Source organism: Podarcis bocagei, assembly GCF_964188305.1.
Source record: "Podarcis bocagei genome assembly, chromosome: 1".
NCBI lineage: Eukaryota > Metazoa > Chordata > Lepidosauria > Squamata > Lacertidae > Podarcis > Podarcis bocagei.
Window position 1 is genome coordinate 135293160 of NC_138125.1, and position 14493 is coordinate 135307652.

The window sequence follows — 14493 nt, forward strand, 5'->3', positions numbered from 1 at the left end:
CAATCATAAATTCAGATGTCCCATTAGCCATCCTCTATATACCTTTTAATAATACTCATATGAGAATACTTGGTGAGCTCCTGGGCTGAAAAAACTTGCCTCTGCACAGGTTTACAATTACTTAGCAGGAACTTGTAATAAAGCGTCATGGTGCTAACAGGCATGGAATTAACTCTTTATTGCCAAAAGTACACTTACCAGTTAGGCAAATGATGACAGAAAGCAGCTGTTAATTTAAGATTTTTAAAAATCCATTCTAACCTACTAAACATGGTGATATACCACTTTCACAGACAGACTACATCAAAACATGATTATATGCAGCAGTAGATACATCTTCTATAGAGACAAACACAAGAAAACTAAACAGTTTATTTTGTTGTCCAACTTCTTCTGCACACACGGCAATTTTTAAATTGTTTCCCCCAGTTTTTCTTGTCTACTGCTAGCTAGATAGGACAAGTATTGTAACCTCAGTGCCAGAAATCTTGACTACCGCTGTGGTTTTATGTGGGGCTGCCCTCGGCTCTGGAAGCTCCAGCTAATGCAGAACGCAGTGCGTAGATTGTTGATGGGGGCAGATGGCAGACAACATGGAACACCTCTGCTAAACAATCTGTGCTGGCTGCCCATATGCTACCAGGTCAGATTTAAGCTTTTTATATTAACATACTTGGCTCCAGCATAACATGGACCACCTTAGCAGAATCACTGAGATCTTCCAGAAGAGTACTGCTATGATTGCAGAAGCCCGACGGCCTTGTGAGGCAGGGTGGTCATGGTCTTATTCACATGGTTCAGAAGTATACAAAGGCAAGGAAGCTGCAATATAGAGATTTGTGTGGAAGTGGCAGCCCACATTTGTATGTTAGCACATCCTACAAGGAGATCAGAACAAAGGACAAGATGTGCAAGATCTGACTGGCATCAGAAATCCCAGAATATGATGTATGTCAACATAAAGCATGAGAAACCAAATCAGAGGTGAACAACAGGGGACACCAATTTGTAACAAGCCCCTTGTTTCCAAGGAAAAGCAACATTCCAGTAACTTGCTTTGAAATGCAACCAGGGTGACTGTGTCAAGTGGGAAGTGACAGAAGTGAATGAATGAAAGCAGCTGCTTGGCGTTGTTCACAAGGTCCCAACAAGTTTGATTAAGTGGGAAGGGCGGCCCTGGAGAGCTATGGACCTTTTCCCATGAAAAAGTAGCATTTTACATATCATTTAATTTTTTTACAATCTGCCTGTTATGTACTGAAGTTCTCGCCCTGGGCCAGCAGAGGGATACTGTAGATAGTTTTCACTCAGATCCACATATGCAAATAAGGGTTCAAAAGTGACATTCAGTGATTGGATAGTTACAGAAAGTGGTTACTGTTGCTTTGTAGGGGAGCTGTATATAAGCAGGCTGGCTGAACCCTTCAGTTCAGTCCTGTTCTGGCCTGTGAATAAACAAGAGCTGTTTGAAGAATCGTTGTGTTGTCTGATATGTTCACCCACAACTTAACACTGCCCACTAAGCGGAATGCACCTTCACATTCATTTATCAGCAGGAGTGGGGGACCAAGTATCCCCTTCTCCTCCCAGGAGCCACATGCTAGTGGTGGACAGGGCCAGAAACAAAGGAGGCAGCACAATGAAAGTACACTAAATTAGCTTCTACACAACCTCACACACACACCCCTCTCTCCTCTATCCAGGAAAGGAAGAGATCATCAGAGGCAAAAAAACTTCAAGGAGGTGCCTGGCTAGGGTGGAGAGGGCTGTGGCCTGGGAGAGTCCCAGGGGCCAGATAGAGGCCAAGAGGGCTGCCTTGGGCCCCTGGGACTGAGGGTCCCCACCCCTGAGCTCGTGCAGAGTATGTTCTACTAGCTGGGGGAAATGAGAGACAGAATCAACTGTGGTGATCCTTACAAATAACCTTATGTAGGAAATCTAGCCATTTCTTAACTAGTTGTTTCTAAACCACCAGTTTCAAAACCGAGCGACATCACATCACTACAGTGGTAACTCAGGTTACATACGCTTCAGGTTACAGACTCCGCTAACCCAGAAATAGTACCTCAGGTTAAGAACTTTGCTTCAGGATGAGAACAGAAATTGTGCTCTGGCGGCGCGGCGGCAGTGGGAGGCCCCATTAGCTAAAGTGGTGCTTCAGGTTAAGAACAGTTTCAGGTTAAGTACAGACCTCCGGAACGAATTACGGTAAGTACTTAACCCGAGGTACCACTGCACTTGTAAACTTAATTTTGGAGCTCTGGCTTCCCTGAAAGTTCCTCCTGAGACCTTGAAGTTTAGCTCAGCACCCCCAGAGACAAGGAGTAGGTGAATTATGGTTACTCTGTAGTGAGCAGCATCATTCCAAATGATGTATCTGGCCACAGACAAAAGTTGAAAGAGTGTTAGGATTACAGGAAGTCGGAAAGACCTCAAGCTTGAATGTGCCCTTACTTAGACAATTATCTAACTGCAGGGGTGGTGGGTCATCTGTAGCTGCTCTGGACTCCCGCAATTGTTCAGAAGAAATCAGGGGATGGTGTGATAATTTCTGCAAGCTTAAGCTTAGACAAATATTTGTCTATAATCAACAACTAGGCTCAGGAAGCTTCAGTACTGTAAGTTACATATAACAACTAATGATTGTATTGAAGAGTTAATTTTCTTGATCAAAACAGGAAGGTGGAATGTAATGAAGTCTCTTTCTTCCCTTTTGTACCAGATTTAGCACTTAAGCTGTTGCTTATTCAGTAACGTTCCACTTCTGCGCAAGCTTGTGCTGCTGGGAGAAGTTTCTTCTTCAATCCAGGAAGCTTTCATCTGAGTTTGTTTGCAAAATCTTTCAGAAGACCTTTCAGATCATTCAGCTTCAAATTAAAAACAAACAAACAAAAAGCATCTCATGAGAGGGTAACAAGCGCATGGAATTATAAGGCGATGGCAATCATTGTTACAATTCAAGCGCAGGATTTGTCTCCTGACTAGTAGAAGAGACTGCGTAGAACTGTCTGTAAGCTCAGCCTTAAACTAACCCAACTAAGTAGCAGATTCCAGTAACTCAGCTAATACTTTCTAGTTTGCAGGCATACACCATAAAATAACTTTGCTGGTCATGCAATCTGAGTGCACCAAAATGAAGCTTACATTTTTGCAGTTGTCCTCTGAATTCAAGTGAGGAATGACACTGTCCTGTCTTGCTCCTATTTCTTTAGTGGAAGACAGATGGCAAGACCTGCCGTTGCTTCCCACAACTGCCACCCCCCCCCCACAGATGCATCACTTTTTAAGAGCAGGGCCACCATAAGAGCTTAAAATCTACTCCTCATGTTGGATTATTGTTGTTGTTATTGTTATTTCCCAAATTTCTTAATCACCCTTCACCTGAGGATTGCAGGTCAGTTTACAATAATTAATAACAATAACACTTGTTATTTAGACAGCACATATAAACTGTTCAAATTGCTTCACTTATATTACCTTATTAATCCTTACAACAAGCATACTATGGTAGGTGTTCATTCAACAAAGGAATATGGTTGACACAACCCTTTGTTGTGACACTAACAGCAGGGCTGTGAGTGCTGAAGGCCGCTCCCTGAAAGGCCCACCCTGCCCTAGTCCACTGACTGCATTTAAATGATTTTAAATAGTTTTAATTTGCGGTGCTTTACATTTTGGTTTATCGTTTGGTTTTTGCTCTGTTGGGGGAGGGATTAACGTTTAGTAGGGGCTAGGGGTTCATTTAATTTTTAATATAACTGAATTGTTGTTGTTTTTTAAAATAGTTTCTATTGTTTTATAAAGTTTGTATTTGGTTCTTAAGGGGAGAGGGTCAAGGCTGCCGGGGAGTGGACCCCAGCCAACAGAATGGCTGGGGCAAGTTCCACAGTGGGCGGGATGCACTGGGACACCCGATCTCAGTGATCACGTGTAGGAGGAGGAGTTATGCTGAGACCAGACCACGTCATTACTGAGGAGGCAGGTTTAGTCGTTGTTTGAAGACTATTCCTGCCTCTGGGTCTGGTCTTGACTGGATGGATACTGGATTCAAGAAGGGAGACCCACATGACCTGAAGGTGCTGCTGTGCAATGCCAGGTCAATGATTCACAAGACAGCTGTCTTCCACAACTTGATCGGGGATGGAGGACTTGACCTGGCATGTGTGACAGAGACTTGGTTGGATGAAGCAGATGGGCCTGTCCTTGCCGCTGCTTGTCCACCAGGTTTCTCTTACGCACAGCAACCCAGGTCATGTGGGCAGGGAGGGAGGGTGGGGGTTGCAGTGATTTTTAGGAGAACAACAACAAACCTCTGGTTATGTGAAACATTCAATAAACACACAAGACGTAACCAGCTGTACGTTTGAAAAAATAATATATATTATTCATTGTATTGAATTGTTGATTTCAACAGAAGTAGCTCATAAAGTTCAACAAATAAAGTAGAAGACCCAGTGGATCAGTTCATTCTCTAGTCAGTTTATGAATAAGGTCCATATATGTGAAAATGTCTATTCCACCTATCTGTTCATAGAGTCCAACAATCCACACAAAAGGTTGTTGCAGTTCCACAGAATCCTTTCACAGAGTCTAAATCCATATGCACCAATATATCTTTAAATGACTTAGTGTGTCGTTTGGCAAAAAGGGGGATATTCTCACACCCAGGGATGCCCTTAAGAATATGCCAATTGCGTCTAATAATTTTCTCAATTTCAAAAGTCATATGGTTGTATTCTAGGGAAGCATAAATACGTGAAGATCTAGTCTTTACATGTGAACCAGATGTAAGAAGGGTTGATCTCTTTCTTAATTGTGTTTTTTGAATGGCAGATGTTATTACAGAGTTCGGATACCCTTGCTGTATTAAGGATGCAGAAAGCAAATTAGAATGGACTTTAAAGTCTTTTGGGTCCGATGAATTGCGTTTTAGTATTAGAAACCAACCTAAGGGAAGGTTATCACGGAGATGTTTGGGATGATTAGACCTATAATGTAACAAGGAATTTCTATCTGTGCTTTTCTTATAAGGACGTACTTTAATTCTTGACTCATCCACAAAAATTTCTAAATCATTTGTAAATACCTAATTCATTTGAGATCTTCATGGGTTTATACTGGAAGGGTGCATATTACTGCCATTACTGTTATTATTTTTATTACCATATTTACTGAAATGTAATGTGCACCTTTTTTGGCCAAATTACATTGGGGAAATTAGGGTGTGCATTAGATTTCATACCGCATTTACATTCGCCAGCAAATACTTTTTTGGTTTCAAGGTTCTGAAAATTGAGGTGTGCATTAGATTCAATGGTGCATTAGATTTGCATAAATACAGCAGTTTTCAACAGCAAATAAACAAAACAATAAGTTTTACCCATACTACTATTATTAATAATAATAATGTACCTTCATATCCAGTTGTCTAAATCGTTGGGCCATTCTGTGAAAGGAAACATAACCATCAGGAATGAAGCTTTGATTTCTGGATGTCTTAACTAGAGACACAAATCTACCCAGGGGTGCCAACCTCAATAAAACATTTGTGGGGTGGGGACACAATCATAATCTCCGCATAATCAATCACATGACGTGGTGCATGCACACCATTTGACCAGCAAGGCCCATCAACTGGGGAGCAGCCCCCTCAAATATTTTCCTGGGGCCCAAAGCCCCCAAAGCCCTAGGAGTTGTCTCCTATGGAAGTATCCATGCAACCTATAATGTAATCCTTAAAGGTAAAGGGACCCCTGACCATTAGGTCCAGTCGTGACCGCCTCTGGGGTTGCAACGCTCATCTTGCTTTATTGGCCGAGGGAGCCGGCGTACAGCTTCCGGGTCATGTGGCCAGCATGATTAAGCCACTTCTGGCGAACCAGAGCAGCGCATGGAAACGCCGTTTACCTTCCCACCAGAGCGGTACCTATTTATCTACTTGCACTTTGATGTGCTTTCGAACTGCTAGGTTGGCAGGAGCTGGGACCGAGCAACGGGAGCTCACCCCGTCGCAGGGATTCGAACCACCAACCTTCTAATCAGCAAGCCCTGGGCTCAGTGGTTTAGACCACAGCGCCATCCGCGTCCCTAATGTAATCCTTAGGAGAGTCCTTACTCCCTCTCTGCATGCCAAGGATGCTTCTTCTCAGATGTTGCCACAAAATACATGTGTGCATTATCTAAAAAACAAAGTACCCGTGCTTCTTGTTTTACCTATTTGTAAATTTAATCAGTTAATAGCCTTGTACAATTAAGTGATTAAAATTTCTTTAATCAGGTTGAAGCCCTACATTATACATAAATGAGATAGAGTTTAAAATAAAAACTAAAGCTACTCATTTCAAATTTAGTTTTGTTTCGTTCTAGTGCTGTTACTTAAAATATACTTTCATCATTGCGCTGGTGGCTTTGGGGTTAATTACCTATGCTATTTTTAAAATGTTGGACACAGTTAACATCTATAGCCATATTTTGGAATCTTTACAAGTTGGCTTGTATTATTAGCACCAGAACTCTTCTAACTGTTCATTCTTAAATGGAAAGTCAATATATATATATGAATCAATTGAAGAAGTCTTTAAGAACATGAAGCACTGCAAGGTCTCCAGTATGGGTTTCAGAATAAAATATAGGCTCTGAAGTTTGATTAGATGGGAAAGACAAAGAAAGCAAGAAAACATACTCTTCTGATGAGTCATTAGCCTTGATATTGATTTTTACGAGATAATTTTCTTTCATGACAGCTTCCCATGCCAGCGTTTCATTATCTTCATTTTTTGAACCTTCAAGATATAAAATCCACACAAAATTGGAACATGGGCATATTTATTGACAAAGCAGACAAAGAGCTATTGAATGCAGCTAAAACAGTGACCTCAGTTTGTTTCAGAAGATCTGATGCTATTACAGCTCAATTCAGAAGACAGACCAGAAAAAAGCCCTATTGAGTTCAGCTAAGTGTGTCTTAGTTTAACCCAGTACAGTGGTACCTTGGCTCTCAAATTCAATCCGTTCCAGAAGTCCATTCCAAAACCAAAGCATTCCAAAACCAAGGTACACTTTCCCATAGAAAGTATTGCAACCCCTAAAACAGCAATTTAACATGAATTTTACTATCTAACGATACCATTGATAAAATGAAAGCAATAATCTATGTACTGGACTATAAAATAAATAAGACAGTATTGTAGATGATTAAAAATAAAAAATATTTTTTTTTTCTTACCTGCACTGATGATAGTCATTGTATGGATGGGGGGCTTTTATCCATTTCCGCAGTCACACAATCAATCTATCAGTAGCTGAACTGGGTTCCACACAGTCACAAAAACAAATGAACTGAAAAAGCCTCAAAAAGAAAAACGCAAAATAAATAGCAAAAACAAATGTGCCAAACTTAATCGTTTCCGGAAGCCTGTTTGACTTCCGAAATGTTCTCAGCTTCTGATTGGGCATGTGCCCTGGAAACAATAGCTGACAGCGGAATCAGACATTCAGTTTCTGAAATATGTTTGAAAACCAGAACACTTACTTCTGGGTTTTTGGCATTTGGGAACCAATGTGTTTGAGTACCAAGACGTTTGAGAACCAAGGTACCACTGTATTGGAAACCATTTTCTCTTTAGCTAGTTTTCTCTTTAGCACCCCGTACTTCGTTCCAATGAAGGGCCATTTTTACATGGAGACCCTTTCAGATGTAGTACTCTCAAAATGAAAGCGCAACATTGGACAAACAATTGTCTGAGAAGCCTTCATACACTTCTGTGACTCCTACCCTTCCTCCCATAAATAGTTACTGTGCAAAATACTGCATTACTTACAACAAATTGATGGCTGTTTACATTCATTTTTACAGCAGCATTTTAAAAGTTTCCTCATCACCATGTAGATATAGGCAAAGATGACAAAAGGAAATGGTATAGTTAAGCGGTTGCAGTACTCTTGAATCAGAAAGTAGCGCTGGAACTTCCATACTTGGTCATTGTTCTCTTGAACTGATCCAACAGTATAACTAATGGATAGATTAACACAGGGGGTTATTAGTTCCATATCTACGTTTGCTCCTTATCTAATATGTCAAAATCAGCACATACTTCACTTTTCAGTAAGGGTTGGTGATAATGGATCAATTACAGGGACTATGAAAGCCTCAAGATTTCCAAGCTGGAGGGAAGTTCACACTAGTTTTATGAGTTTGCAGGGGGCAGAGTCTCCTAAAAGTCCTAGGAACCAGATCCCCACCCCAACCCCACCCCAAAAATTGTAAGGTAAAGGTAAAGGGACCCCTGACCATTAGGTCCAGTCGCAGACGACTCTGGGGTTGCAGCACTCATCTTGCTTTATTGGCCAAGGGAGCTGGCGTACAGCTTCCGGGTCATGTGGCCAGCATGACTAAGCCACTTCTGGCGAACCAGAGCAGCGCACGGAAATGCCGTTTACCTTCCTGCCGGAGTGGTACCTATTTATCTACTTGCACTTTGATGTGCTTTCAAACTGTTAGGTTGGCAGGAGCAGGGACCGAGCAACGGGAGCTCACCCCGTCGTGGGGATTCGAACCGCCAACCTTCTGATCGGCAAGCCCTGGGCTCAGTGGTTTAGACCACAGCACCACCCGCGTCCCTAAAGTACCCGTGCTTCTTGTTTTACCTATTTGTAAATTTAATCAGTTAATAGCCTTGTACAATTAATTGATTAAAATTTCTTAAATCAGTTTGAAGCCCTACATTATACATAAATGAGACAGAGTTTAAAATAAAAACTAAAGCTGCTCCTTTCAAATCTAGTTTTGTTTCATTCTAGTGCTGTTACTTAAAATATACTTTCATCATTGCGCTGGTGGCTTTGGGGTTAATTACCTATGCTATTTTTAAAATGTTGGACACAGTTAACATCTATAGCCATATTTTGGAATCTTTACAAGTTGGCTATTTATCTACTTGCACTTTGTGCTTTCAAACTGCTAGGTTGGCAGGAGCAGGGACCGAGCAACGGGAGCTCACCCCCTCGTGGGGATTTGAACCGCCAACCTTCTAATCAGCAAGTCCTAGGCTCTGTGGTTTAACCCACAGCGTCACCCGCGTCCCTCCAAAAATTGTAGGAGATTACTAAATGCCTGAAGTTTTCACCCAGGTGCAAGACAGCTTAGCACCATAATATTGCAGGCTGAATCAGTTTCTTGGCCAGGAATCTCTTAGAGAGAACCATCATGCAGTAGAAAGGAAGATAAGGAGCGGCTGACATAAACAATTACCCTGTGCTGGTCAGCAAAGGAGTGTGAGTTCCTCCTCCCATGTTCAGGATTATCAGTGTTTGATGATGCAAGCTGGGAGGGGGATTTCCAGGTGGGCAGTGGGTGGTGACACAGGCGGAAGGAAAAGCTGCGGCATTTGAAAAAGAGGTTTGGACTGGGGGACCAGGGGAGAACTCCCTGTGTGCTGGCTGGGAGACGCTGCACCAAGAGCCTGGCTGCTTGTTTTGGACCCAAGCTTGCTGAAGCTTAGAGAGGAGCAAGGAAAACCTCTCTTGGGATGTAATGTTCTGCACCCTCTCCATTGAAGGCTGTTAGGTGTAAATGTGTGTAAAATAAACCACATTTCTTAAAGACATAGCCTCCGCTGTGCCTTGACTTCCCAAAGGAAACAACACTTGGTTAAGCGAGTACCTGGCGTCCCCTGGGATCTCGCTACAGTTCCGTAGCAAGTGGTGGCACATATTTTTATTTCCTGGTTTATATACTGTAACCACTGGTTAAAATTCTATCATTAATACAGTAATTACTACATTGTTCTTTCAGTTAAAAAATACAAAAGCCACATGTGGCTTTTTCCATTGCTATTTTCACTTTTTAACACTTTTTGTACTTATTGTTTATCTACCGTACCTTATTCTAATCATGTTGATTTTTCTTCAAGTATGAATGCATTTTCTCATTTGGGCACATCTAGTGGCAACTAGACTGGTGACTGGGAGCGGCCACTGAGACCGCATGACACTGGTCCTGAAAGATTGGCTCCCAGTACAGTGTCTCAGTATATTGACAGTAGAAAGGGCAGAGTTAGGGAAACAGTGGCAAGCAGAGGAGCAGCTGTGTAAAAGTCTTGCTTTGAACTAGTGTATCTCAATTTCATCAAGATCGGAGCCACCCCACTTACCGTGAAATCCTACACATGTTTATTAAGAAGTAAGTCCTGCTGTGTTCAAGGGAGTGTATGCCCAGGAGTGTGTGCATAAGACTGCAGCATAAGAATCCATTTCTGTTCAAAATCACATTGCATTGACAAAGAATAACTTTGCAGAAAACAGTGAAGTACGGTAATTTGACAGTTTGTGATGGTAATGTTATTTCACCAAAAAATAGCTATTGGTTGCTGACCTGCTGCTAATACCACATCACTAATTAAAATGCATTGGTAATTACAACCTTACTTGTGGAGATTAAAATCATATGTTTGATTGAAATTAATCCTATTCTAAACTGTTTAACCATTGAAAGAGAACTAAAAATAGATGACTGGTACTGAGACAATTTGTAGGCAGCTAGAACTCATGTTAAAGGTAAAGGGACCTCTGACCATTAGGTCCAGTTGTGGCCGACTCAGGGGTTGCAGCGCTCATCTCGCTTTACTGGCCGAGGGAACCAGTGTACAGCTTCCAGGTCATGTGGCCAGCATGACTAAGCCGCTTCTGGCGAACCAGAGCAGTGCACGGAAACGCCATTTACCTTCCTGCTGGAGCGGTACCTATTGATCTACTTGCACTTTGATGTGCTTTCGAACTGCTAGGTTGGCAGGAGCTGGGATTGAACAATGGGAGCTCACCCCGTTGCGGGGATTCGAACCGCCGACCTTCTGATCGGCAAGTCCTAGGCTCTGTGGTTTAGACCACAGTGCCACCCGCGTCCCAGAACTCATGTTAAGAAGATCGAAAAACCATCAGCCACACCCTGTGGCGTTACACCCAGCACATCAGTCTACATACCCAAACATGGCTATTAATAAGTTAACCAGGAGAATATTGGTGGACAGCATGTAGATGCACACTAGTGGAATGGTGATCCACTCTGGGAATCGGGGAACATTGTTGGAATCCACTTCTACACACAGAGGCTTCGATTCATTCCCAGTGACAGTACACTGATCACCCTCCAATGTGGTACCTATCATGAAAGGAACAGAAAATTCCAAAGCTCTTGTTAAGATTATGACACCAAACTCATGACATGTGTTGTCAGCACATTCTTTAGTGCTACCGGCACCTTTGTCTCTGCTGGATTTTGCTGAGCTAATCTAGTTGCCTAATAGGAGTGCATAAAGCTAGAATCCTATACAGATAACTTTGTGAAAATTGTACATTGTAGAGATTACTGTGCAGAAGTGAATACCTGCTGAGCAAAGATGTGCCCAGAAAACAGAATCCCCATGTGGCTGGCTGCACAATTTAGTACTAAACTGCATCCCATTGTAACATACTCACAATACAACTCTGAATGAGATTTTATTCAGCATGCAGACTTTTGCCACTCCAGTCTTCCTTCTGGCCCTACAAGGAAAGTGACTGGCATAGTCCCAGCATGGATTGTGCAGGTGGTGTGGGCCGATTCAATTTGGATGGATCATGACCTGAACTGAACATAAGTCCACTTTACAAGACCACCTGAGAGCTCTAGTGCCCTAGTCATCTGTGAACACCAGACTGATTTCAGTAAGCCTCTGTGATACTGAAAGAGCTACCTGAATTCTATTAGCACATGTTTCCCACTAAAACAGAAGGGGGGGGTGATGAGCTTTGGGCTCCTTAAGGACTGTGTTCCTATCTCTGACCCATTGTTCATTGGGATTCATTGTTCATTGGGATTGTATCTTAAGATGGATACCGTCAATATCTGTAGGATAGTGGCCAAACATTACAAGGTAAGGCTCATAGACAACAGATCGAAATATCCATTCCCAGCGGTGTTCATTCTTCCGCAGGATCCCTTGTCTGGCTACACCAAAAGCCACCATCCACACCGCAAAGAGGAACAGGAAGAAAAAGACATCAATCAGCTGTGAAAGGGAACATTTAAAACACAAGTCAGGATGATTCTGTTAAGTCATTCCACGCATAAGGCTAAGGGGGAAAAGATTAAAAAAAACAAAAACTCAGGCAACTGTCTCTTGCTTCTCACTGTGCATTTATGAGAAAATCTCGCTTGGCTGCTTTGCAGAGGCCATGCACTCCTTGTTGTTTATTTTGAAATCATGTTGTTTATTTGAAATCAGAGCAATGTGCATGCTTCCAAGGCAGGGATGCAGAAGCTGTGGCCTTCCAGATATTGGGCCACAGTCCCTGGCCAATGGGCCACGATGGCTAGAGATGATGGGAATTGGAGTCCAACAACATCTGGAAGGCACCACACTCTACACACCCCCACCAGCTCTGCCCTAGAGGATACAGCCAGCACAGATGCTCCTGTAGCCAGCTAAGTCCAGCACATAATTGCCCAAGTAAGCACTCTATTCACTTGAGTATATAACCATGGAAATGAGTGCTCATGAGAGCTTGCAGTGGCTACTTAGATTAGGTGGGGTTTTTATTTTATTTTTAATCACAATATATACTTTCACTAGATCACAGAAGTAGCTCCTCCAAAGAGGAGAAGTCCCCATATCAGATGAAAACTAGCATGTGGAATAACAAATGGGAAATGATTCAACATCTGTAGTGGCTCCTAACCCCTAGTGTAGTTTACACAACAGTGTAGCGTGATGTGCCTGCATCCGGGGCACACAGGGTGTAGAGGGTGAAGGGAGCCTGCCATGCCAGCCCAGCCCTCGCCACCAATGCCACTGGAGCAACCCGTCTCCTGCACCAGAGCCAAGTGGGGGCGCTCAGCTGGCTGACACAGCCCCCCCCAACACCGGCAGAGAAGAGTGGCCGTGCTGCAGTCGCCCCTTGTCCACCTCCCTCCATCTGCGCATGCTCACCGTCCATGGAGTGCACTGAGCAAGGAGCAGTGATCTCTGGCCGGGTGGCCATTCAGCAATGGGGCTGGGGGTGCAGCAGTGAGGCCAGGCTAGGCTCCGGAGCCCAGAGACCCCTGGCAGCAGGCAGGGAAGGACAGGGAGCCAAGGACAGGACCCAGCAGGACGCGCCTGGGTGGGACAGGAATCATGGCAAAAGCCAGCGCCCACTCAAAATTGTGTGCCCAGGGCCCTGGACCTCCTGAGTGCTACACCCCCGAGTGTACATGTCTTCCTGGCTTGGGAAGGAGTTGTGCTCAGCACCGATGCCTGTTCTGCTACATATAGTAATGTGAGAATGAAGTTTCAGCCCAAAACACTTGTGTAAGTGCTGCCAAACCATAAGACACATTTCTTTCCTTGTTCAATGAAGGTATAAGATCAATGATGGCAAGATTTTGCAAAAAGTATCTGCAGATGTGTCACATGCACACAGACCCACCTCTCATGACAAGAAACCAATTGCCAGCTGGGATGGGGTTTGGTGATGTTATGTATTGAAGTTATCACCATAACTGTCAACTTTCAGATTTGAAAATAAGGGATCAGCAGCCTCACCTGTCCCAGGGACAGTCTACGGGATATCTAACAATCCGGGATAGCAGCGGGAAGCAGCGGGTAATGGCGCTGGAATAAGGGAATTTCCCGCAAAAAAAGGAAAGGTTGACAGCTATGGTTATCACCCTGGCCACCAGGGGTATCATGTACTATATATAGTTTTCACTCAGGTCCACGTCAGTTAGTTTAGGCGGGAAACCCTGGGTTGTTGTTGTTACAATGTTGACAGCCGGGTGCCTATAAAAGCAGGCTGGCTGAGCTGTTTGCTGTTCAGTTCAGTTCCAGCTTACTATAAAGAACCACTTGGAGAAATCTCTGTGTCGTCTGCTTTGTCAACCCACTACTTAATAGGTGACACAACCTCCAGCTCTCTGTAGCACAGCAATTGGCTGTAGAGCAGCAAAGTATTGCTGGCCTCAGATCTGAGCCCTATAAGGGATGTTCTGTCTTGTAATTCAGGGCTGTTGTTGAAGATTTGTCACAGAGGTTTGACTGACAGGCACTGCAGAGTTCCTGCACTAACGTCCCTTGCAGAGGATTAATCATGAATCAATCTATCAGCACACAGATGACAGAATGGAAACTGTAGGCCCAAACCAGATAGTCGTTCTCTGGTTAAACTTTTATTTACACAGAGAGACCTCTGGGAGATTCAGGCTTGAGTCACACAACAATTACATTTCATATTGAATCAATCCATAGTCCTTACCATTCTCTGAAGCATAATGATCTTGGGTCCTAGATTCCTGCTTACAGTGAAAATATGGATGAGTCTTAGAGTGAAAATAATGTAATCCAGGCAAAAAATTACTCTGCCGGAATACCAGGATGCCTCATTTGAAGAATGGAGCCTGTGCAAAGAAACAGATATACAAAAATTCCAGTTTTCAGTGTTCCCACTTAATAATATCAACTTGGGCACAATTTGTTTTCT

At 43.2% G+C, this 14493-nt stretch overlaps 1 protein-coding gene across 9 annotated transcripts in view; it reads right to left on the bottom strand.

The window, feature by feature from the left end:
- Positions 1–355: 355 nt before the first annotated feature.
- The window catches only part of TRPM8 (transient receptor potential cation channel subfamily M member 8), a 76630-nt gene continuing 62492 nt past the window's right edge, over positions 356–14493 (bottom strand). For 4 of the 9 annotated variants that reach the window (XM_081204159.1, XM_081204158.1, XM_081204160.1 and 1 more), the window contains 7 exons: positions 14269–14410; positions 11873–12044; positions 10978–11155; positions 7821–8011; positions 6683–6782; positions 5413–5446; positions 356–2867 (listed from right to left, as the gene is read on the bottom strand). In XM_081204159.1, coding sequence (XP_081060285.1) covers positions 2817–2867; positions 5413–5446; positions 6683–6782; positions 7821–8011; positions 10978–11155; positions 11873–12044; positions 14269–14410 — 868 coding nt within the window. In that variant the 3' untranslated portion in view covers positions 356–2816. Of the gene's footprint in view, positions 2868–5412; positions 5447–6473; positions 6783–7225; positions 7349–7820; positions 8012–10977; positions 11156–11872; positions 12045–14268; positions 14411–14493 lie in introns of those variants that run through there. The other 5 variants (XM_081204157.1, XM_081204156.1, XM_081204155.1 and 2 more) reach the window with 3 other exon arrangements.